Source organism: Haliaeetus leucocephalus, unplaced genomic scaffold, assembly GCF_000737465.1.
Source record: "Haliaeetus leucocephalus isolate CR32 unplaced genomic scaffold, Haliaeetus_leucocephalus-4.0 Scaffold696, whole genome shotgun sequence".
Taxonomy (NCBI): domain Eukaryota; kingdom Metazoa; phylum Chordata; class Aves; order Accipitriformes; family Accipitridae; genus Haliaeetus; species Haliaeetus leucocephalus.
The window spans coordinates 1,838,251-1,864,649 of record NW_010973132.1 but is presented as its reverse complement, the minus strand read 5'-3'; the positions used below and the strand labels follow the sequence as shown (position 1 = coordinate 1,864,649).

Sequence of the window (26,399 nt, the reverse complement as noted above, 5' to 3'; positions counted from 1 at the left end):
TCCTGCTAAATACTAGAGAACACTGAAAAGGCTGAAAAAGTGAAGACTGTTTGGCCATCTTAGATATTTTTTTTTTTTGGTGACACTTGAGTTTCATGAGTTTCAATGACTTTGTAAATCTGCCCAGCTTCACTCAGATGATGAAGTCTGAATGATTTCAGAAAATGCTATGTTGCCTCAGTGCAGGTGAAATCCCTACTTGTGTGGGTCATGTCACATATCTAGGCCAGAAGCGTGGTGCCAGTTTTACTGCCTGTGTCCTCTCATCCAAAGAAGAGGACAAGAGATGACAAGGTAGATGAGGACCAGGGAAAAGCAACTGGTGTAAATCTAAGGAGAGAGAATGCACGTTTGGAGCTGCAGAACTTCTTCAGAGAATGGAAAACAAACATCAGTTACCCAACATATAGATTCATCAGGATTTCCAAAGCCAAAGAAAGTTGGGCTTTGGAAGTGGGGAAAAAATGAATAGAAACTTCTTCCAATAGCATCTGCCACAGGGAGGTAGTTAGTGCTCGGTTATACGTTGTAATTTGGAGAACAAGTCATGAAATGCAAGGGAATAATGGACAACTTTGAAGACTATGACCTAAGCCTAGAGAGTGCACTAGAGAGGGAACTGCAGATATACAAATGTATGTTTTATTTAGATAGATACAATTCTTGTCCTATCTAAAGTGAAAAAAGGCTGGTTTTAGAGTCTGTTGCAGTATCTGGGTAAGGCATCATATGCTCTGGGCAAGGTACATGGTAACTTTGAATGCCTACAAGAATAGTGTATGCATTCCAAAACTCAGCAGGCTATCTCTGGGGAAAAGAGAAAACAGCATTGTTCCTGGGCAAGGGCTGACAGATCACATTTCTGGAAAGAGGCAGTACCAAAGAATTCATGCTGAAAAGAGGCAACTTTTGAGCCTAAGTGATAAAAGGACTTTCAAATCATTGGGTCTAGCATTAGAGGACACATATATAAGCATTCACATCATCAATTTCTGTTTCTCATGAGTGGGTTTTTTGTCATTACAAATGCCTAATACAGGGGCCACTGTAGTTAGTGGGAAAATTCCCACTGGTTTTGATAGGCTTTGGATTCAGACCTTAGTCTCGAAGCTTAGAGAGTATCTAACACAGTGCAGCCACAACGCTGCTGGATACTCCATAAATAATAGTAAAATATCTGAAATCCTGGCAAAGAGAAAGAAACCTAGGCTGTAGAAAAATAAAAGAGGGAGCATGCAACTCTCGCCTACTAGCTCCCTGCTTAAAATAAGCAGAAGAAAGCTGATGAAGAACTTATTTCAAACACCAGGAGCTTAAAGCAAAGTTCCTGTGGGCTTCATATTTGTTTGTGCATTTTGGGATTGTTTTTCTTTTCAGAGTTCTTTATATTTGTTTTGAGATTCTTTCTAACTTGGTTTATTGGTTCTCCCAGTCTCCTGACTAGATTTCATTGCTGGATTCTGGGATTTCTATCTTTCATCGCCAAACCCCAAGTCACCCACTGAATCGTATCTGCAGCGTCTCTGCCCACATGTGCTTGTGCTGCCCTCACCCCAGGGCAGGCATCCTCCCCCTGCTGCCCCACTAAGATGTACAGCAGCTCATCTTTCTCCAGCTGGAAGGTGGCTGAGATGAAGACCCCGTGGGACCTCTTATTGTGGTTTTTGGCTCCCTTTCCCCCAGCTGCTCCATAGGCAGAAATCCTGGAAGAAAAAGTAAGTAGTTAAAGAGACAAATCTCACACTTCTCCATCCAAAGCAACTCCATCCTCAAGCTCTCCCCAGCCTGCACTTCCAAACAGGCATTGCTTCAGAGCAGGCTCCTCTACTGCAGCATCTCATGGCTATTCTTTGTACGAGACCCGTGTATCTAGGCTGCTCAAGAGGATAAACCAACTCTGCACCAGAGCACTGGAGACAGAGACTTTAGGAGCAAACAGCATGAGCTGGTATAGCCAAATCTAGAAGACCAAGGCTTCGGGACTGAAATGATGGCAGCACTTCCACTTGACCACATGCCTACACTCACTCCTGTTCTGATCTAAGTCACCACTCTACCCTTCCATGCTTTGCAGTAGCTCAGACACAGATCCTTACAGCTAGCGCTCCTATTTCTCTCTTACTTCACTGCCCCCTCCACCCACTCAGTACAGATGGTCCCACACTTATGCTTGCTGAAGCTCCACAAACAAAAAGTAGATAAACTTGGCTGCCTCTCCAGCACACACTGATACTCACCTGTATCGGTTTGTGGCTGGCACTCTCCAGACTTGCACTCCCCGGAGCCTGCCCTCTTTCTCCACAGTCACCGACACGTTGCTGTTCTTATAGGCACTGTCGCACTGAGCCTGAGTTGGCCCGTGTGGACCACTGGCACCACATGTTGTGAACCACCAGAGAACAACAGATGTGTCCCCTGTGACCAAAACAGCAAGAGTCGGGGCAGATGTGAGCTTCCCTTTATTTCTCAGACATGCGCAATAACTCACAGAACTGTATAAGCAAAGAGCAAGTGTCATCAAAACAAACAACTGTTCCTGTTGTTATCTTTCCTTAATGATCCTTTGATAACAAAATTCACATTATTATTATTATTCACAAAGAACATTAATGATTTTTAGATAAAAAAGAGATGATCAAGAGAAAGACCATGTTGCAGCAGTATATGCTATCTACAGGGCTTTAAAACTCAATCCATCTATTTGATCACATGCTTATTATTATAGTCACAACAAAAATTGCTTAAACTTGTATTTACAATGTTGAGGACTTAAAAATAACTTTAGCATGTACTGGCTTTCATCTGTTCAACTTTAATGCAGCTCCCTTGTAATACAATCCACTAAGATACCACCCTTAATTATATGATCACAGAGTACTTACATTATCCCAACTTTATTCTAGTCATAGCACAACTACTGCTCTGTATATAGTCACTGTTTGCTTTTTTCCCCCCTCTCACCTTATTTCCTGCACAATATTTAATAAATCATGGGCTGCAGATAAACCCCACCAATTGGGGGAGGAGGGGGAGAGGGGAACAGGACTTCGAGAAGGTGTTTATCCAAATATCTCACAGACTTTATCAAATTTCTCTTCTCAGTGCCAGTATGAAGCAATGAGATATTATTCAATTTTCCAGATGAGAACTGAAGCATATACACAGAAATAAAGGTTGAAAACATCTGCCATTACAACTAGTGACCATCTATGAAACATGGTGAAAATTTAAGTGACTTGTCTCAGGCTTGCAGAAGAATCCTGTGGCAGCAGCAACAGGCAGGAGGGCAGCCTCTTGCTACTTTCAGTAGGGGCCCTTTTCCTCCAAGCAAAATTTTTCCTGGTTCTCATGAAGAATTATTCTTTTGTTTCTACAATAATGCAGCAGATAACCATCTCCTCCATTTCACAACCCTTGTCCAAGACCCAAACATATCCATCATGTCCAGTGAATGAGATGGGGCCTAAAAATAAAGCTATTTAATAATGTATCTAAAAACCATGCTATGCAGTGCATGCACAAGGGCCAGAGTTAGAAGTAGAACCATTTAAGAGTTGAATGATTAAAATAGCAGTAAAAATCACAAACCTTTAAAAGAAAAATTCTAATCTTATTTAAAGGATAAGGCAAGCAAAACTACCCCCAACATGTCATCCTGCAAACATGCAGATGGATCACCGGGGTAAGTGTGTTAGCTGCCTTACAGAAATCTCTGTAAGGTAGCTAAAGGCTACTTGAGCTAACAGGAACTGACAGCAGTACAGATTGTCACGTTTCAGGTGGACACAGTCTTCAGGAGGTGGTGCAGTCACACACAGGTATTTGTTGGCAGCAAAGCAGCCTCAAGCACAACCTCCCCTCCTCAGGCCCTCCTTTAGACAGCTCTTCTCACCCACACAGTTGCTATCTGTCCTCCAGAGTGGCAGTCTCTACTGCTACCAGTAAACTGCTCCCCAGTGTCCCCTGTTCTCCTAGTTTTTCATCCAGTTTTTCTCCTCAGTGGATTTCCAGATCCTCGCTTACTTCCCCTGCCTGGATCTTCATCTTTACACCCCTATTCTCTACCCATTAGGTTCAGCTTCGCTGCTCACCAAGTCCCAGTAAATCTCTTTCTGTCCGCATCTTTCTGTACTGGTCTACACCTTTCATTCCTGAGCTGGCTTTTGTGCACTCCAAATCTGAGTCATGCAGCTTTTGCTTTTACTTAAAGCTTCTGCTTTTCTTTAAAGAGGTCCTGCTATTTAAGGACTGGTGAGTTGGGCTCCAGCAAACTGCTGCCCTATAGCCAAACAGAGACTACCTAACATGGTCTCCACATCTTTGGGATGGATTATATTTAGTTGCCCTGTTGCTATAGGGCAGGCAGATCACACACAGGACATGGGAAGGGAGCCACCTTTTATAGCCAAGAGGCAGGTTTTCAGTACTGAATCAGGTACCTGGGAGGGAGGGCTCTTCCAGGGGGATCAGAAGATGATCATCGAGGATACCAATCTCCCGTGGGTACTGGCGCTTCCCACCAAAATGATTTCGTTGTCTTCCTGTAATAGTTTGTAGAATGGATGAGAGAGATTGGAGGATGGTAGAAAAGAGAGATGGAAAAATCTAAAGATCACATGAATGAACCAAGTACAACCATTTGGTTAAAATAAGTAAATAATAACTTGGTCACAAGAGGTGTTTTAAACAATCATAATTTTTTATTATTCTTTTGGGCCCATGCCTTGTGTTAGCTACTTGTATCTGTGCTGAAGTCAGTGGGTTTTCACATGAACACAAACTCTCCATGTTATCCCATGCAGGCTCACCTGCAGGATAAGCTCCTTGGCCAGCAAATTGCACTGGCTGTGATTACAAGAGACTTTAGGAAAAACATAGTGTGGGAGAACAGATACCAGGTATTGATGCCCTGCTGGTCAAAGGGGTGGGTGACAATTCTGGACAGGCAAACAAGTGGAGGTGTAAAGGAGAGGCATAGAAAAAATTGTTATCTTTGGTTCTGAATGGTGTCATGGTAAGTGAACCAGCCTAACAGATCACTCCCCTCTCAGCAACCAACTTTGAGCACCTCAGAGCTTGCCTAGAGAATAAAATACTAAATAAAATTAAACGTGTCACTAACATACACAGCTAAGAAACAGCAGCATGCCCTTGACACAAGCTGGACAAACTTTGGACAAACATTTTTGAAAAACACAGAGCAAAACCACTACATTTCTGACCAGTGAAACAGGCCCTTAAAAATCAGCCCTTTCTCAGAGAGGAGGGACTTCAAAGCAATTGCTGATCCAAAGCATCTGAATGCATTGAGAACCACATAACCAAAGCTGCCTTACAACAGGAAAAAGTAATAACTGAACCCTTTCCTTATAATCTGTAGGCATCCTGTTTCAATAGTTAAATTACCCATTTTTATGCAGATCTTTGATTGGAAAATGTCTATAAGAAAATGGAGAGACTTCCTTCCATTTTATGACCCCTCAGTTAATTTAATACTGAGCATTTTTCATCAGTTGAAAAACATTACAAATATTTCAATTTGTTCCAGTTGTGAGAATCTAACAGCTGTTTGATGCTCTATTCAAAAGAGACTCACTCAGTTCCAGCTGGACAATTATCTCTGCTGCAAAGCCACTGCTCTAAATAGCGATAATTAACACCCTTGTTAGCTGTGTCAGAAAGGCCAAATAACTAACTGAAGCATGGAGACCTTGCGGAGCTTTTACTCCTGAGAATATTCCCCCCAGGTCTGACTGAAAGCACATTGATGGATGGAAGTAAAAGGGAGCTTTGTACTGACACACTCTGTTCATACCAAGATAGAGAACTTCAATGGATGAAGTTGTCAAGCCAGCGAAAAATGAAATTAACCCAAAACAAATGAACTGGATCAAAGACAAGAAGGAAAACCAAATGAAAAAGACAACGCATGGCCAGAAAAGATGTTTGGTCTCCCAAGGCCTGCACTGAATTACAAATCCCAAAGGTCACAACAGTTTCAGATACAGAGACGTACAAGAAGTCTGGTTATGTTTGCCAGAACGAAGGAATGTAAATCACTCTCTGAAATAGAGAATCGGTTTGTGTGTCTGCATGGATTTTTTTGCAGCATCCCAACTGAGTATCCTAAGGCAATGCCTCCTTTCCAAACAAACAATCTTTCCTCCTTGTCCAAACAGTCCCAAGCCCTCACGTGCTAGAAGAAAGTTTCTGTCTCTTCCGTGCTCAGCAGCAGAAAAGCTGCAAGACAGGCTCAGCATCACCCTGTCCACATGAGCTGTTAACTCTTAGAAGGCTGATGTTTTATGCAGTGTCAGACATGACTTTGTAAGGTGGCATTTTCTACAAACATGGTGTAGCCCTGGGATCCAGGGGCTGGTACTCCAGTCTATTTTAGCTTCCACTTCCTCCTCTGACAGCCAACATGTTGACTGTAAGTGAACGGAAGGGAACAAGACTTAATTCATATTAAGTTGTACCTATATCAGAAAAATATGAAGAGCACAGGACTCCTTTCTCCAGAATTTAGCTAATGCTGTTGATTTCCACACTGAAAAGGGAGAGGGGGAAGAGTAAAGAAGAAAGACAGGGGATCTCCTGCAGGCAAAGAGCTGAAGTAACTCACTTCTACTTCTCCGTCTCTGGGACTGTAATGAAAAAAGATATAGTGGTCCTGTGGCCAGGATTAACCAGAGTAGGGTGCCCCACAGGATCCTCAAAGTGTGCATGGTCTCGTCAGAGATCCCACCTTACTGATGCAGGTTTGACTATTTCTGGAAGCCTCTCCAGCTTGTCCTGGAGTGGGACAAAGAATGAGGAAGCTGCACCAGCTTCCCCCTACCCCATCCCTTTGGCTGATCTATTGCATTTCCAGTCAACACCTTAAATCAGGGAAATGAGGCAGTAATGAGGCTTGACCCATCCCCCACCATTCACCTCAAGCAATGAGACTGGTGATCAACAGAACCAGACCTTGTTGGGTCAGGGACTTCAAAGTCAAGAACTAGAAATATGTCATACAAAAGCTCTCTTTGGACAATCTTGCCATTTATAAACCAGTCTTCTGGGAAATTGTAAATGATGCACAGAACAAAATGTAATCCCTAGGCCAGGGCAATAGAGTACACTTTAATAGACTGCAGACCTGTGATCTTAATTGGAAAAACATAATGCTCGGAGCACCAAAAGGTAATAGTAAAAGCAGTGAGCACATAAGCACTGAGGGGGGCAACAATCAGCACTCTATTTGCCATGACAGCCCATGTTTTCATATTTAGACACTCAAAATCCAGACCTCTTCCTATGAAAGCACTAGTTAACTAAAACGATAAAATATCTTTATGCTTGTCCCCTAAAAGTTCTCACAACAAACTAGACCCATGTCACCTGGTCTGTGACACCGTTGTACACAAGGTGATTGTATGAACCAGAAGGTGGTTTCATCTCACCTTTTTCACAGGGAAAACATCTGTCCCTGCCCAGGAGCTGCCATCCAAAGAATGGTCTGTCTGTTTTTTTGTCCTTATTGATGTCCCTTGAGCTGCCCTCACTACCCACTTGTTTTCCTCCTGAATCTTACTGAATCTTTCCTCTTGATTTTGAGGTCCATGGAAAACCTTACCTTTTTTCCCTGCTTGCATACAGACAAACAGTGCTTTCAGAGTCTGCACTGGGTTTGGTAGAGCAATTGAACTACAGGATTGAAATAGATGGAGAAAATAATATTTACATCCTAGCAAGCAGCAAATTCTTCCTTCCTGCCATACATCCTTCCTGCTGCCCTCACGCAAAGAATTCACTGCTTGGATCTTAATTGGCTCCATCTCTGACATCTGAAACCTCTCCTTGCCAGGGAGAAATAATTTCATTACTGAAAACACAACAGAGCTGCTGGGCTTCTCTGCAACCTAACTGAATTAAAGTCATGAGAAGACAAATGCAAGGGGGTTGCTTTCAGAGGCGAGAAAACGTCAATTTGTAAAGAGGATTCAAGGAACAGCAGCAAGTGCAGAGCTTCCGAGAAATATGTTTCCTTTGTGATGTCTGTCTTCTGCCCGAGTCACACGTCTCTGGGTCACGCATTCAGATGGGATAAGTGCCAGCTGCTCCTGGACATCAGTGTGATTTATACTAATTGAAAATGAGGAGTAACTTGGGCGGTCTAAGGGACAAGCTCCAAAAACATTGCTGCAGTGGCATTTATGCCCCACCTATTTGCCAAAGGATACATCCCTACACCAGAGCCAGCAAAATGTCTGTGGGTAAACTGGAGGCTGTATTTGCTCTCAGAAGGGCAGTAAACTCCAGCAGCTGGGTGCACATCAGCTGGCACAAGAGCATCTGGAATCACTTCCTTCAGTTTCCTCAAAAGATTTCAAAACAAAGCGTTAGCATGGAGGTCCCAAAGTGTTGGGAGCCAGGGGTGTTAAGGAGCTGAAGTGAACAAATAACATTACCATCAAGGAACATCTCTTCCTCTTAATTTCAAATGAAAATGTGCATGCTCAGCATTTTATAGAAGGGTGGTTTCAATGCCCAAAGAACAAAGGGACAGAGAACAAGAGACTGAATCAGACAAAGGTGGGAGGGAACAAGGTGTTTTGTTGATGAACTTTTAACACATGTCTGTTCTGACATAAGCCTTCCCATATGTTATGTTAGGCTACAGCTAGTCTCTGCAGGGACACGTTATTACCCTAAATGCTGACACACTAGGTGTGGTGACACATGAAGAGTGGTACAGGACCACTGATGCACATTTTGCCTGCAACAGAAGTCACAATTCAAGTGCTGCATATTCTCCAGTTCCTTTACAACAGAGCATACAGGTCTTTTCTCCAGAGACAAAAAGGCAATTTCTAACATTTGCAAGTGGTTCAAGTATCCAACCTCTTTCCACTTGTCTGCTAAGAAAATCCAACTCTTGCTAACATGCTTCAGAGGGTATCACTGGCTCCATTTTTCAGTGGAATACATTGTCATCAGTCACGTTTGCAGTAATGAAGCAAAGGAAAGCATGTCTGTTATATATCTGGCAGTGACAGTTGATGTACCTCCTTGCAGAGTAAAACAAACTTGTCACAATAATCTAAACTTTACTGACAGAGAGTCATTTTATTCCTTTCCTCCTCTAAAATATGGTGACTTTCCCCTTTGATTTCAACAAATTCCCTTCGGCTATCAATTGCCAGGGTGCACAGGTCAGCAGGGACTGCTGAAGAACAGTGTGATGTAATTCTTCCACTTAGGGTCTAAGGAATGAGTCTAGTTTTTCTTGCCAAGACACAGACAGGTCTCAACTCTGTGATACAGGATATCCCACATTAGAAAAAAAAAGAGCACTGTGAGACTCTGACACACTGCAAAATTGCCTCTACTTGCAATCTTCAGTAAGTCCAAGGTAAAATGGCACTGTGCTGTAAAAGCTAACACAAACGATCCATGCACGCTCTGTGGGGAGAACAGACTGTGTGTGTCCTGGATCTGTGGGATGCTGTTTACACTACCCAAATTCTTTAACGGATTCTGCAATATTTGTAGCTCACCTTCAGTGAAGCAGTCAAGGCCAAATGTAATGTTGTCGATAGCAATGTCAGCTTGGGAATTCCAGCCCCAGGTTGCCAGGAGTTGCAGTTGAAACCTTTGCAATAAGATAGAAATTTTAGAGAAGACAAAGGGGCAGGGGAGAAAAAAAACCCCCAATGCCTAAAAATACAATGTTCCCTTATCATCGAATCATGATCATCAATATTTAGAATGTTTCCTCTAGACAAGCCCTGCTGAGCAGCCAAAAGGGCTTGATAGAAATCTTATCCAGACATCAACCATTAGTAAAGACCAGCCAACATTCATATAATGCCACATTTCACAGGTAACAAGAATTAGAGCCCTACTTCCCCTGCTATCTGCACACACATGTAGAAACACAAGCTACAGTCCCTCACTAATAGTTATACACAGACAACCATCCTTATTCAATTGCTATAAATAGTCAGGGAATTAGACATGTGCAAAAGGGAATGGAAAAAAGAATCTCCTCCTTTTGCATCCCCAAAGAGATAGCCAGAATAAAAATTGAACAGAACAACAATATCCAAATGGACAGGAATCTTGGGCTTGATCCTCAGCCAATGTAACATGAGTTTATTTCAGCTGAAGGTCAGGACATGTTAAATTTCAGCCATAACTCCCCGAAGTGTTTGCTTTCTGGGTGTCTCATCTTTTCCCACCATGACCAGGTGTTTAGCTACTTATCTAGGAGGTCTGTCATGTCCCACGTGCATTATCACATTCTGAATTCACAAGGAAGAAAGAAAATGGACTGAAGGATCTCCTTCTAATGGATAGGACTGAATAGTTTTTCATTAAATTTCAGAAATAAACAGATGTCTGATGTCCAGTCCATTTAGAGCTTATTAAAAGCATATAGAGAGGACCTCAATTGCTATCACTGTGAAGCTCAATGATGATTTATGAGAGATCAAGCACTGACCTGCCTAACACATTAATCATTCAGCCTACAAACACACTTGTCCCAAATAAGTGGCAATAAAGTACACGTGCGTATTCCACCCACCAGCCAAATGTTGGTCCATATCCACATTTAATATAATGTTGCATAGCTGCATCAAAATCTTTAGGGATAAACTGCTTTTACCCCAACCCAAGAATGGCCCCTTGTGCTTAAATGAAAGCATTCACACCTACAGGATCTGAGCACTCTGGGAGTAAGTGTTGGTGCAGCAAATGCAAATCAAGCGTCTCTTGAATGACCACTCTCTTAGCTATGGGGTTAGCAGGGGAATTTGCCATTAGATCCGCTTACTACAGAAACCGGCCTCTTTATTAGCAGGTTGAGCAATACTTTTGCATTTTGAGACCTTGTACATAAGCCCACTGACACAAGACAGTAATTCCCCCAGCCTTTTGATGGAAGAGAAAGTCACAGCACCCTGAGCCCAGGACTAGGGCACTTCAAGGGCCCACAGCCATAGATACAGCACCACAGCCTACCCTTTACTTAAAGCACCCATGTGGCAGTGTACCCTTGGTCAGGTCAATCTGCTGCATCTCATCCATGGAGTCAGAGCAGGAGAAGGCCCACGGCACTGTGCTACAAGATAGATTTCTTCTCCAGCGGAGTACAAGTGGGAGCCTGGGGAATGACCCCCCCCTCTTCCAGTGCATGAGAATAGACATCTCATAAGCTCTGGGCTCTGTATGCCTCCCTTTCCTCATAACTTCAGAAAAAGGGGAGGAATTTGCCTTTTGAACTCTGTGCTGTGTTAGCCAGAGGGGTTTCCAGTGTTCCTGCTCATTGAGCTCATTTTGCTGACTTCAGCATATTACACTCTCCAGCTCTCTGATGTCTGGTCTTCTGCCTGTCTGATTTTCTTCTGATAGCAACCTTTTTCCCTGTGTGTGTGAACCAAGTGAGTGAATTTGCCAGCTGATCACCAAAAGCAGTTTTCCAAGTAGCTAGATGCCCAACTGGGAGGCTGATCAGCAAACTGTGTAGTTTGTCTTCCTTCTCTCCTAAGAAATAAATTCACTGGGCAAAGCTGTTGCTAAAAACTACTTATATATCCCCTCCATGGCTGCCTCCTTCTATCCGCTAAGGCTTCTCTACTTCTGGCCCCATGAAGCAGTTCATGTCCTGCTACAGCAACTATTTGTTTGCAATTCATGTCTACCCCTTCTCCTTGTGTGATCTGTCCCCTCCCACCTACTTTGCTACTGCCTCTCATCGCTTCAATGAACCAGGGAAAAATATAGCCCTTTCATATAGCAAGAGAAGGACAGGAGTTTACTGAAGATTCAGGATACAGGAAAATGACATGCCAGCCCAAACTCTGTACTAAAAAATTCCCTAAACGCAGAATTGCTGGAGTTTGCATTAACAAGGAAAGCTGCCAGCACCCACAGATATACAGAAAAGTAATTCATGGAGCTTTATACCAAACTGTACTAAGATTGTACAGCAACGTTCACCATACTCCTCTGTTTACAATTGTTTGCAACTTCACCAAACTTAAGCCAATTTAGGCTGAACTTTTCTATTTTGGGTGATTTGGTATGACTTGCCTAGCAGTCAAAATGTCTTGCCAGTGTTGAGGATGAGGCAATGTAGTGGTTCCTCATTTTGACCATGCTCGAAAATGCTGACAACTTTTCACGTGCTCTGTGCTACCAGGTATTGGAAGTGGGATCTGAAATTTGTGAGGCAGAGACTCATATGGCAGGGATGAGGGTTTTTTCCCATTTGAATGAGAATCTATTCAAATTTTAGTAAAATGTCCTTGAAAATGTAAAATCCCTGACACTTCCATGGCTGGTAGAATTTTTGTAATCCTGCAGTCTCCTCTTCCCTGGATATCTTCAAGTCTGGGGTTAAACAGTACTTTCCATGGCAGTATTTTTATGAACTGTGTCAGGTCCTGCCTCAGCTATGTGAAGTGAGAACTGCCCTTCCAAATTAATGAATACACTTTTTCTTCCCCAACCCTTCTTTCTTCTGCTCATCCTGGCCAAATAAGAGAATAAAGCTGCCTAAACTGAATCCAGACAGAACAAGGTGGCATCTTGGAAAGGCTGGGGAGCTCCCTGGGAACTTTACAGCAGGGGAGCTTGACTTGGTGGGCAGGGGGTTTGGGCCTGAGATCTACAGAGAGAAACAAATAGCCAGTCAAACAGGAAGACTGGGAATAAACCTTTACTGTAAGTCTGGGATCATCGAAATAAAAGCGCACAAGAGATAACTAGGAGGAGAAGGGAATGGAAGTGCAGGAAAGGGAGTCAGACTTAATAAAAAAAACAACTCACAGAGACATAGCACCTGCTCGAAGAGAGATGGAAACAAGAAGCAAGGAGGAGTTCAGAAAGGGAAATTACAACTGGAAGCATGAGACAGATAAAATGGGTTCACAAATGGGAGCTTGAAGGAGGAGAGACCAAGTATATGAAAACAAGGAAGAAAGGCACTAAGTGCTCACAGAAGCAGGTCAGACGGGACAGAAAGAGCAGAGCATGGAAGGAACAAGGCAATAGGCCTGGGATGGAGCCTATGTCCTGGGAGCACAACGACCAGGGTTTCCTCACTTGGGGCAAATAACTGCAATATCTTCCAGTAAAGTGTGTGCTGCTTCTGTTTCTGCTATACATTACTGCAGCAAATGACAACTTGTTACTTCTGTTAGTCACTTGGCTAGCTCAGGTAGCACAGGTCTGCTTGCTAGATTGAACAGTTCCAGCCTCACCCACAGTGACTGTCACTGTTGTGCCGCATCAGTTTTAAAGGCATACAGAAAGGTTACATGAAGTGAAACAAGATGGAACTACTTGAAACAGACTGTCATAAATACATGCATGCACGACCTACATACTTCTTCCATTTAGTCTAAGTGCTCAACTCTTTCAAACATTACAGTATTTGAATACCAATTTTTTTTCATGCAGTGCTGACTAGTGCTCCCTAAAGCCCCTTGCTGTCCATTCCCTCCTGCCACAGAAGACCCATTTTGCTTCAGAACTGAGGGCTGATGCCGAAATCAGAGGCTTCAGGGGACAAGCATAAGGGACAGTGTATCAGAGGAGGCAGAAGGTCTTAAAAACCTTGAAGAGCCCCTAAGACTAGGATGCCCCATCCCTGGCAGTGTTCAAGGCCAGATTGGATGGAGCTTTGAGCAACCTGGTCTAGTGGAAGGTGTCCCTGCCCATGGCACGGGGGGTGGAACTAGATGATCTTTAAGGACCCAAACCATTCTATGAACCTATGACTCTGCTGTGGTTAGGTCCACATGAAAGTGCCTGGGGAAAAGAGCTATTCTGGACAAATACACTGGTCATACTTTACATATGCAGAACTAAACAGATGCTAATCCACAGGGCTCCAGAGTGTGTCAGACATGAATATTGAATACACTGCCAGCATGCAGACCTATCCTATCCTAAAGGAATAATTCATGGCAAAGGTACGTATGGTGAACACATGATAATGCTGAGACCAAAGGTAATAATGAAATTAAACTAGAAAGAGGGTGGAACAATATTCTCTCTGTCTGAGTTTTTCTGCTGCTTGGGTCTGAGCTGCTATCACTTCCAGACCCAAATCACTTAGCCTTTTACACAAAGATGCAGAGCATATTTGAAGTTAAAAGGAATCCCCTCACACCTTCTAATCCTTGAAGTTTTGAGACATTATTTATTGCCAATATCTGGTAGATATTTTTCCATTTGTAATATTCACTGTATAGACTTTGAGGGTTTTTTTTGTATTAAGTGTCACATGAAATAGGCCTTCCTGAGGAAGATGCAAAAAACCAGATTGGAGCAATTTAAAAACCATTTGTGTCATGCAAAACACCTTGCTGCCAACACCAACTACCTGACTTGAGATCAAGTGACACTGGGTGAGGGAGGAGAAATACTAGATTAAAATTAGATTGGGTTGAAATTCTTTGAATCTTCAATATTTTACTTTATTTGAAAACCAATATCATGCTGTATTTTCACATCTAAAACTGTGAAAACTTTAGTGCAAGGCAAATTTGGGCAATGGTCTTTTCCTGAGGTTGTTGCATCAGTGATGTGGCAATGAATGATCTCCAGCTGCCTAGGCTGCATTGATATAGATCCTAGACTAGACAGTTGTATTGGCTAAACTGTGGTTTTACCACTCACTTGACTCACATGGCTTTTTTTACTGTGGGAGTACAAAGTGCAGCTATGCTAATATAGCTGTTTCCCTAGTGGGAGCACTTTGCCACTGTGAGTATACTAGCTTTCTCAGATTGGTAAAATGGTTCTAGTACAGACACTTGCTATTCCTAATACCTAAGCACTGTTTGAGGCTGCATGGAAGTGAAGACACACAGTGTGGGCTTGTGCTGAGCTAAGCTGTGTATGTGTACGAAAATATGTACGCATGACAATAATTCCTCAGCAGGCAGAATTGCAGTACTCCTATAATTTTTTCAGTAGAAATGGCCCTGGAAGAAGGCAAGAATGAAAGTGATGCTTCACAACAAAGACAGTAACAATTTACTAAATGTCTAGGGATAACCCTGGATGCTGCTGGTGGTGCTCTTACCGGTTCTGAAGCACTGGCATTGGTAAGGTGATGAGAAACCAGTGGTCACTCCAGGTCCCTGCCCTTTCCCACATTGGCAAGGTGATTGGAGCTTCCTGTATCTCTTCCCTGACTGAGAAGGAGATGGTACCATTGTAGCTGCCAAAAACATGCACTGAGAATTGGATCTGTAATAGAGGAAGAAGAGAAAAAGAATGGTATCCTGTGGTAAAAAGGGAAAGGTACTCACTTCTCCCCTCCCTGGGGATTTGAGACACCAAACCTTTGATCTTGGATCAAACTGTTTAAGCATGCACACCACTAGGGCCTCCTCATTGCTTGTGTATGATGCATCGCTGTTCCTAGCACAGAATTTTCTTGGTGGAGACCCTGACTGACATTCCCATTGGGCAGCTGTTCTTCAACCACTGGCAAAAATATCCATGACCTCAGAGACCATCTGGGTGAGAAAGCACTGGTTTCCTTGTTATGTCCTTCAGGAACAAAAAGTAGTAAAGCAGAGGAACACAGGCTTAAACTCAAGAAATGCTTTATCATTAAATGCTTCTACTACAGTTAGGTTATTGCAGAAAAACAATCCTAACTGCATTCCTCTTCAGTGTTCTCACCAGCTTAAAGATTCCTGTGAAAGGGTTTGAACCACAGTTTAAATCTTTTAAGGATTCCCATTGTAACCACCCAGGTTAATGGGTCACACTGATATAGCTGAAGCTATATCCAGGCACTACATAGGGCAAAAAAGCACCCCGAGGAGAGAGCTGTCCTGCCCCAAATGCCCTTGAAATGAGGAATTAGGCTGTCTCTAGAGTCAGGAAACCTCAATCCATATACTTGCTCCAAGTCATAGGCACCATCTGGACCATAGCACCCATATGACAGGTGAGCAACCTGATCACCAGGCCAGTGAATATTTTGAAGCAGGACTCATTCCTCTTTCTTTGTAGTGACTACTTCCACTTTACCACAGAGCAAGAGACAACTGCTATTTCCACCACTGCTTAGAGCTCCTAGCTGCTCTTTGTATTACAGAGAGTACCAGCACCAGCAGGAAAGGGAGCACACACATGTATGCACTGCAAAGAACAACCATGGGAACTTCCTTGCTCCTGAAATATGGGTTGAATCCTTGGCAGTGGAGGAGAGAATGGGTCCAGATCTCCTGTGACCTGTACACCATAACCAACAGTTACTGCTTCTCCTCCTCCTGGTTTTGTGAACCTAGCTCCAAGCACATTTTATTTTGTTGGAACTACCCAGCAAACTTGACCTGCATTTATAAATAAATATAAATGCTGAAATTACGTTTTTGGCGCCTGCACTATATTTCTTTTGCCAGGTCTAATTAGGAGGCATCAAAGTTTTCTGTGTTCCCCTAGCAGGGCTGGACTCCAGCTCAAACTTGCAGCTTAATTTTCCTAAGTGTTATGAGTACAATATTATTTAATATTTTTAATTCCAGCACCTCAGAGCTCCCCTTATTCTCAGTAGAGATTTGGGCTGAAGGCAGGTTATGTGATTTTATCCATGTCAGGTTAGCCTCACCTTTTGAAATTCCTAAAGAATGTGAACAGAAGTTTATTATCTTCATCTATTCCTGAAAAATCTAGTGCCTACTAACTTCACACTCCTGTTCTCAGTGAAACTGCCAAGTTTGTTAACTCCTATGAAAGTATTGCAGAATTTATGAAGAGAAGTCTCAGCAGCAGGTACACTGAATGTCTCAACAGCCCAGACAGCCACCTCCCTTTCCTATAAACCAAGGCCACGACATACAGTTCGGGTGCTGGGTACCCTTCAGAGGAATAGTAGCTACAGTTAGACTGGGGAGTTTTCCGTACTGAGGAGTTTGATTTGGAGCTCCTGCTTTCACTTACTGGGGATGCACCTCATGTCTCCTTTCCAGTTTTCAACAAGTAGCTAGCTAGGCAGTATGTAGCCAACTCTCCTGCCTTCCAGTGTTTTGTAGAGTGTACAGTGTAGAGGCACAGGAGAATTGGCTAATTGTGCAAGCAGTGCCTACAGCCTGATGATTAACTCCACAAAGATGCTAAGACAGAGTGATATACCTGGTAGTCTTCAGTGGCAATACTGGCTGGCAAACTGGTACTGTAAGCCTTGGCCATACCGCTTGTCTGATTGCTGTCTGCTCGCAGGTAGAGGAAGTGTCCTGTGAAGGGAAAAGTGAGTCAGAAAAGACAAGATAATGTTTTGCTTTTTTTTATACTCTCTTGAAATAATTTAACATCATTGTGCTGAAGTACAATGTAAGTAAGATGACAAGCGTGACTTGGGAGCAAATCTATTAGTGAGGATGTAATAAGTGCTCTGGTAGATTTTAGCAGCACAAAAGTCAACATCCCAAACCCTTTCCTGGAACATGAGTGCATAAACCTCAGACACCATTCAAGTATCTTCCCATACAGGGGCTCACACCAATCTACAGTGAACTCCTGATCAGCCCTAATTCTTACACCATTAGCATCAATGACTATTGCTGAGACAAACACTGGGCTGGAAGAGCTTATTTGTAGTCTTTGTTCCCAGGGACAGTTTATACAAGCTCTCAAGAGACAAACAAGACACTCATGAGCCCCCTTCATTTTGACAGGGAACTGTGAGGCAAGACTGATCTGTGCTAATGCTTCTGAATTTCAACCTGAACATGTGAGGGTCTGGCATCCCTTCTTCTTATTTACCAAGCTGACAGTTCTGGAAATTATGTGACCCTTTTTTTTATTGTGGTATTCCATGGCACAGAATGTGTATGATCACTTGGTCTTGGGATATGCTTACACGTGATGCTCTTCCTAACCCACTGGCAGAGTCTGGCAATGGTCTGCAAAAGATCTGTTTCTACAAGCTGCCTAGTTCTGTTGGGCAATTTTTACTTTGTGATGCAGCAGGTATGTTGCTGCTGAAGTACTCTGCAGTTGCATAGCTCATAAGAAGAAGAAGGAGGGAAGAAGTATACACAGAGAAAAGAGAATTCATTCTATAATTTTTTTAAGGTGAAGGAGAATCCTAGTCTCCAACAGTTGTGTTAACTTTGTTGCAGAACTTGTTTCATATAAAGTTTTGAACCATGTTCAAAAGTTACCTTTAGCTACATTTAAAGTTGTTGTAGATAATATTAATGCTAAAGTTCATTTGCCAATGATGCCAAAAATTTTAAAGCAATTTAAAAAACCTAAAGTCAGGGGTATTGTATATATACACACACACACAAAGAGACAACTATGAGGAACCTACCACCAGTGGTTTGCAAGGTAGACCCTACAAATGAGTCATCTTGAGTCATATCAGTAAAGCCCCGAACAGACCAAGGAGATGCTGCAGTTTCATTCAGTGTCCAGCCACACGGACCCTCTTCAAAAGAGCAATGTGAGCCCTCTGGAAGACTGTCTACAATGGAGAATAAGAAAAAGCAGGAAAATAGGAGAAACTTGATTATGGAAGAACACAAACAGTAGCAGAAGTCAAAACTCATTGTGGTTGTCTAAGCTATCCAACCTATGCTACACAGTTTTTCAATGTCAAAATAGTAATATGTCTCGTTTGTTTATTTCCAGAGTCACCATTAGAAAGCCAGCACTTTGCTTCTGGAGATACTGGAGATTTTGCAGTTCTGTCCTGCTCTAGATACTGTACAAAACTGCAGCTCCCACAATCTAAAGAATGGTAAATCACTGCCATATGTTTGCAAAGGCCTTGCTGCATGTGAAATTGCAGGCATCACAAAGTTTCTGTGTCCACTTAAAAGAAGGCCAATCAACAGATTGTTTTCGATCTCTGCCACTGTACTTGCAACAAAGCTAAATGATGCTTCTTAGCACGACCTATACTGAGTCAGGGGATTTCTCTGTCCTGATGTGCAAGAAGAACTCTTAAATGGGATCTTGGAGGGACAGATTTATGACCGTGTTTGTGGCTGGCACTAGAAAGATGACCAGCACTTTCCACTGAAGGGAGGTTCAGACCTCGGGTCCAGAAGGAATTTCTCACTCAGCTGCAGACATGTAAATAAGGTTTTGCCTTCCTCTGAAGTAGCAGCAACTATGAAAGGCAGGTCATTGAGCTCCTTACTGAAATGCTTAAAAAAAACAAACCAAACATCCCAAATCCATTTTATCCTATAAAGGGTGAATTTTCAAAGAGAATCTTGGTATCCAATTAATGTAAATAGGCTAAATTAATTCAGGAGGCAAACCACTGAATTAATCTAGAGATGGAATCAATTTAACTTATTTTTCATTTGAAATTATTTCTTCTAATGGGATGAAGGTTCCCACAAAGTGCCATGCCACATACTCACCACATCTCACTCCTTCCTGCTCTTTGGCAGGGCAATCACTGATGAATTCACAGATTTGTAGGTGGCTGACACAGCCTCCATGAAGGCAGGGGAAGGTGGAGCCTTTGTCATATATAGAAAGATCTTGGTTTTCTTTATCTAAAGGAAAAAAGTTAAAGAAACTCAGAGATGAGTTGGCAGAATGTGTATGACCCTTCATGTGTATCAGCCTTCACATGTAGGATGTCAAAAAGTGTCCTTTGGGTCATAAATGATACTCATCTCTGCTTTTTACCATGTAGATTTCTATCCAGCATGACATTCCTGCAGATCACCTCAGCTCTCATGGAGACCAAATTTATTGCTACTTTTTCTCTCAGGTACTGTCTTCTGCTGTGTTTGTCTTTAGATAATCACTTTTTGGATGTTTTTTTATGAAGGATCTTGCAGTTTCCTACTGTGGTGTGCTCCTCAGTTCTGCACACATGACTGTGCACCTGGCAGGCAGCTGTGGCATGCTGCATGACCCTCTGCTGCTGGAGGCAGAGATACCCAGTTAGCTCTGGTCCTGACAGACACATTGCTATGCCCTGTTGGGACTCAGGCTTAACTAACACTCATGCTGTTGATGCTTTTCTGTGCCAGCTCTGAGGCATCCAGCCCAAGATGATAGCTGCTTCCCCAGCAAGTTGACTCATTTTGCAGGAACTTTACTCATGCACCCTAGCTAGTCTAGTCAGCTATAATCCGGGAGCATTTGACTGACTGCACAAGTACTCAGTGACCAGGCTGAACATAATTTTTAAGTCTGATATTTCCCAAAAGCATGATTCTTAATGCACCCAGCCTGTCCTGTGGATGTGTGTGTGCATGGGTCCATTACGGACCTGCAGGTTTGTGTAGGTCTCTTCTGAACCTGCTCCCCTTAAGCAGAGCTCTGCACAGAAGTTCCACTGGGATAGTTACTGCTCTGGGAAAAAATGCAAAAGTTAGGGAACCAATTCCAGGAGAAAAGGACACTTCTGCAGCAATCCAGGTACACAGTCTGAAATAGTATTTCTTCATGGCACTGTGTTGTGCTGGGTACATGCATCAGCTTATTTAGGGACTGAGTGTTTAGCATAGTCCTTCAGGCTGTATGCATCTCCTCAAAACTCCATGACTGTCAAAAACTCATTACATTAAAAATATGACGTTTGTTAAATTAAAAGATTAATGACTGCAATAAAATTAAATCTCTAATATGATCAAAACCAGTCTCACGATATATTATGAAACAGCTCTGTGAAACCAGTATTCTCTTTTCACATTACATTCCAACCTATTTCTACAGTGTCTGCAAAATGGAGGCAGTAGCATTATATTAATGCATGAAAACCAGGAAGTGAAGGTGATTATGTCTCCAACCTGCAGGCTGCCTGTGCCGACAGACTCTTATACTTCCAAGAAGCCTAAATGATATTAGCAAGGTTCTGCACAGCTACTGAGGATCATTTGCACAACATTCGCAACAGGACTGCAAGTGCCAGGTAAAACTGAGGATTTCTGAGTACTTTGGAGAGAATAATTACATGCCAATTATTTTCATTTTAGACAGAAGTTCTCAGCCTGGCAGTAGCAAATGGACCCCATGGACCAATGTAGATCAATGGTTGGTTTTTTTAATAGATTTGGAAGATAGAGCCCCAGTATGGGAAAGGCTTTAGTGACACAGGGTAGTCTTTTGTTCTTGATTATTTCAGAAAGAAAAATATTAAATGGTAAAATAATCTAGGCAAAGACTTTTTTTCCCCTCCCTGTTGCTGGATGCAGCATAAACCCTGTTGTTTTCTCATACGAAGATCAAGCAAAGCAAAGCTGAAAAGCAGAGAGGATGACTTAAATCAGTTCTATAATTCTGAGCTTCAGCCCTGCCTTTGGAGCATGTACACATGTGTGCACACACATAAAACACAGGCAAATGTGACCCTTGACAGGTAAGCACTGCCAGAAACCCCAGAGGAGACTCAGATTTCATTTAAATCCCATCTGACCAACTCCCTCATCACACTCATCAAATTTGGTGAGGATGCTGCTCTTTTCTGACTGCATTTGGTTATTCCAAACCTGACTGTTGCAACATACCATGAAAGCAGTTCCTGAGTTGCAAGGAGCCCACTGCTAGTACTCCAACATCTTGTGCTCCACAGTTGGAATACAGCAAGGTGATTTTAAAAGGTCTTTCTATTCGGCCAATCTGGGCTATCAGGTATTTCCATTTCATCCTAGAAGACATCAAAGAGCTATCAGACATACACACAGCACACTGGAATCCATGGAGTCTCTAGCATAAAGATTTTGCACTGTACCAAATAGAAGTAATAGTATCCACATGAGGAATAGATTGATGAATGTAAGCTCCAACATAACAAACAGATATTAATATAAAACAAGTGATGTTCAGTCTAACAAGCTCATGTTCAGTTATCTTTGCTACAGATCCTATTGCTAATGATGAAAAGATCCAAGCATTCCCAATGATTCTTAGGTTAAAATGGGGCTTGAATTACCACCAATTTTGGACACTCCCGCCCCCAATATGTGCCTTCCACATACATGGTTGTGTTCTGTTTGTTCTTGCAAGTACAGATCAACCAAGCAGCTGCACAAGTCTCTGGATCAACTCAAGCTAACACTGACATTGTATGTCCTGGAAGTAAATGTCTGGCCCTGAATGTTTCTTGGTTGTGTCAAGTGTGAGGACCTTTTTCTGTGCATTCTCTGTCTAATCTCCTGGCTTAACAAACTAGAGTGCACCCACAAAGCAAGGGGAAGAAGAGAATTGGTGTTCCAGAAAATGCAGATTGCTCTGGCAATTTACATTTCACCACAGAACAAATGCCATAGACCCTATACAGCAAAGGTTTCTCAGTTGTGCAGCACTTGTGGCAGTTCAGAGAAAGACAGATGGTCCCACGCACTCTAATTTTAAAGATGGTTGTTAGGCATTGAAAGCTAGAGAGAGATACCAAATGGGAATTTTCAAAGTACTTCATTCAAATCAGTCTGATGGAAGTCAGGGTATCCAGGTGTCATTAAAAAAATCCAGCAGGATTCATAAATATATTTTTTTAAAATTATTATTTTTTAAGACTGTCCTTCTACCTCATGTTAACAAGATAATAAAATACAGTTAAAACTATGTTATTATTTTATAAAGGGTTTGTAGCAAGGATAGTGACAAAGGAATCCTTGCTCTAAGCTCTTTTCTGAAAAGAGTACCAGACAGGGATAAATTTACCCATACCCTACATACTGCCGTTGTTGCTGGGGGCACCCTGGATGAGCGACTCTAAGTTAGTGCCAGTGGGATGATAAGGAGACTAAGGCACAGTGTTAAGATAGGTGGCTCAGGCTCTGATCCTAGTATTACTTTTTCATTTGGGAAATGCCTTCAGCTGCCATGAAGTGACCATCTAGTCCTCGTCCTGTACCAAAAACACATTAGAAGGCAACACCCGGACAACAAACACATCTCTACTGGACACAATATAAAAATCACAGACCACCTGCTTTGCAACTTGCAAAAAACCCAAAGCAACTTTAATTTTTTTTATCACCCTCTCTGCTTTTGCTTGCCACTAATTCGTTATCTTACTCATTCTTCCCTCCACAAATCAGCTATATACCTTTTTCTGGTGAGAGTTTCTTACTATCTCTTCTATGGCATCCCCCCACCTTCCACTTTCACTATTGTACACACACATAAATACCCACAGATACCCTACACTCATCTGAAGTTGAGCTCCTCTTATCAGGATGACCCTAATTATCCTGTTTCCTGTCCCATCGTATCATATTCAATAGTTCAATATAATTTCATTCAGCTTCAGAAATGTCCGGCCCTGAACCACAGCTGCACCATCTCTACTATCCAACAAAGGAGAGTGACTGCTTTGCTTTTCTTTTGTATTACAGTGCAGCTTCAGGCATGTCTGGCACTTATAAATGTATCTTATAAATACACTTATAAATATATCCCCCCCACCACACTGTGGCACAGCATCTGAGACAGAACTGAATCACTTCTGCTACATGACACAGCTTTGTTCATCACTCCGTTGCATCCTGTTGGCCACAAAAATCAACGGGCCTTAATCAAATTGGTTCAATGAGCCACTGAAGGTAAGAACAATCTTTAAATCTTTTGAATTTACCTATTAAGTGTACTAGACCTTTCAAGCACTGAGACATAGTTCTAGTACCTCCACCAAGTTACAACCCACCCTGCAGCTGAGGCATTGCAGTATCACCAGTGTTACCACACCCCTGAGTGCAGGAACCTGTAGCACACAGCCTCTGATTCACAACCAGTGTTATATTTAGTAGTAGCAACTAAAGAGATTACTGCCCCACAGCTGAAAACAATGACTAGTTCAGCTGCTGCACCTTAATCCTCCATGGTTTATGAACCAGACACTTTGGAACTTGCCATTTATAGCCTGGTATATCAAAATAAATGAAAACCACTGGCGATCTAAGTCAATGCCGTGGTTTAAGCCCAGCTGGCAACAAAGCACCATGAAGCCGCTCACTCAGTCCTCCCCCCCCAGCCCCAGTGGGATGAGGAGGAGAAAATATAAAGAAAAGCTTGTGGGTTGAGACAAGGACAGGGATGGATCACTCACCACTTATGGTCGTGGGCAAAAGACAGACTCAACTTGGGGAAAAACAAAATCAATTTAATTTACTACCAATCAAATCAAAACAAGGGTAATGAGAAGTACATCCAAATCTTAGAACACCTTCCCCCCACCCCTCCCTCCTTCCTGGCTCAACTCCACTCCCCATTTTCTCTCCCTCCTCCCACCCCAGCAGCGCAGGGGGACGGGGAATGGGGGTTGGAGTCAGTTCATCACACCTTGTCTCTGCTGCTCCTTCCTCCTCAGGGGCAGGACTCCTCACCATTCCCTTGCTCCAGTGTGGGGTCCCTCCCACGGGAGACAGTCCTCCACAAACTTCCCTGGCATGGGTCCTTTCTGCAGTCCTTCAGGCACAGACTGCTCTAGCGCAGGCTTTCCCATGGAGTGACAGCCATCTTGGGGGGCATCCCCCTGCACCGGCATGGGCTCCTCCCCGGGCTGCAGGTGGGCATCTGCTCCCCCGCTCCCCTCCATGGGCTGGGGGGGGACAGCCTGCCGACTCACCACAGGCTGCAGGGGCAACTCCTCCTGCCCTCCTTCCTCACTGACCTCGGTGTCTGCAGAGGGGTTCCTCTCACATTCCAACCCCACTAGTCACTGCAGGTTCCCCCCCTCTTAAATCCGTTCTCCCAGAGGCGCTACCGCTGTCACTGATGGGCTCAGCCTGGGCCAGAGGCGGGTCCGACTTGGAGCCGGGGAAGGTTCCAGCAGCTTCTCACAGGAGCCGGCCCTGCGGCCCCCGCCCCCGCTACCAAAACCCCACCACACAAACCCAGAACAGTCAATAAACCAACCTCTGAAATGTCACAACTGAGAAAGACACACTGTCCATTCTGCCATCTCTGCTGGGAGAATGGTGGCATCTGGTAGAAGAGCAAGGCCACTATCTAAGGCCACTACTTGTGTGAACTGGCAGCTCTTCTCAGTCAGAGCCCTAAGGTCTTATAAAACATTCTAGTTCTGCACTAAAATATCTCTAGTACTGAAATTTGACTCCATTTATAACACCACAGCAAAAGCTGGCAAGCATTCAGAGACTGCAAAAATGACAAGTGGCTTTGCATCACCCAAAATACTTCTGTGTATGGAGTCTCATCATCATCAAGGTATTCCCCTTCAGAGAAAGCCTCGCCCCCAAGATCCAACTGCAGCAAGATTTCTAATGCTGTAAATAATTACGCTGTCTTTGCTTGGTCCCACTATCCAAACAGGGGCTAGTCAGAGCCAATTTAATTTTCTTAATGGAATCAGGAACGAAGACCATTGTCGATCTAACAGGAGATGGATCATTGCAGCAGGCTTTCAGATATACCAAGCTTGGCAATACCTTTACTATTGATTTTATGTCAAACTAGATCTCAAGTAACGAGGTAATATTAATCTTCTTCTAAATAGAGATGTTAAAATTGATCTGTATGTATGGAAGGCCTATCACAGTCTGACATAATTTTGAAAAATTTGCATGGATAGAAAGTTTGGAGTTGCAAGCAACTTGATGCTTAAGGCAAGGGAATTCACGATTCACCCTGCAAACCTATAATTTCAACTTTTGATTTTCATTAGCCTCTGAATCTCCTCTGCTGAGCAAAAGTTTTCCTGCCCCTCCTTACCAATCCTTTCTATGCCACGCCTTTCCCTATCCAACAAAGGTAACTGATCATTAATTTTAAGATAGACTTTTAATATTAAGAACAACAATTTCTTCATTAAGAGTGAAAAATTCAATAAAGCTGAACAGGAAAGCTAAAACCTTTTCTGAATTAGGGGGACTCACTGCATCGGTTATTGCACAAAGGTATATATGCTAAATGCTTCTAGGCTCAATCAGTGAACATATAAATTAGAGGCTTTACATTGCTTTTCTACATACAGGGAACTGTTGCCTGCAAGTCTTCACAAACATCCATTTCTAGACATTTGACTTAAAAAGAAATAGATGAGAGAGCAGAACACACGCCTACCCCTCTTGCTTTCACCAACCAGTTAGTGGGTTCTTATTTGATCCAGTGTATTCTTGGGTGCAATTTCAAGAGAAGCATGAGGGACAGTAAATAACACTCCCAGATTAGCATTCAAAAATCATGGCCTTACATAATGGCTGGACAGCCTCTCCTTTTCTAGCTGCATTTTTTAATTGAAATGACTGTGCTCATTGTTGTCAGTACATATTAGGCATTTTCTGAGGACGCTTACCAGACTACTACCTTTCAAAGGCTTATGTGGTTGGACACCTAATTTATGAAACTCAAATCACCATACGTGTTTCTAGACATTCAGATTAGCTATATGGCAATGTTTCCGTGTACGACAGTAGGAGTTAAATAACTTTTGTGGATAA

At 42.8% G+C, this 26,399-nt stretch overlaps 1 protein-coding gene across 1 annotated transcript in view; it reads right to left on the bottom strand.

Moving 5' to 3' along the window:
- The window catches only part of LTK (leukocyte receptor tyrosine kinase), a 98,927-nt gene that overhangs the window by 21,942 nt on the left and 50,586 nt on the right, over nucleotides 1-26,399 (bottom strand). The window contains exons 5-13 of the mRNA XM_010580203.1: nucleotides 21,504-21,643; nucleotides 19,401-19,538; nucleotides 18,338-18,490; nucleotides 17,155-17,255; nucleotides 15,089-15,255; nucleotides 9,546-9,640; nucleotides 4,440-4,541; nucleotides 2,238-2,415; nucleotides 1,553-1,703 (exon numbers count right to left, since the gene is read on the bottom strand). Coding sequence (XP_010578505.1) covers nucleotides 1,553-1,703; nucleotides 2,238-2,415; nucleotides 4,440-4,541; nucleotides 9,546-9,640; nucleotides 15,089-15,255; nucleotides 17,155-17,255; nucleotides 18,338-18,490; nucleotides 19,401-19,538; nucleotides 21,504-21,643 — 1,225 coding nt within the window. The remainder of the gene's footprint in view (nucleotides 1-1,552; nucleotides 1,704-2,237; nucleotides 2,416-4,439; nucleotides 4,542-9,545; nucleotides 9,641-15,088; nucleotides 15,256-17,154; nucleotides 17,256-18,337; nucleotides 18,491-19,400; nucleotides 19,539-21,503; nucleotides 21,644-26,399) is intronic.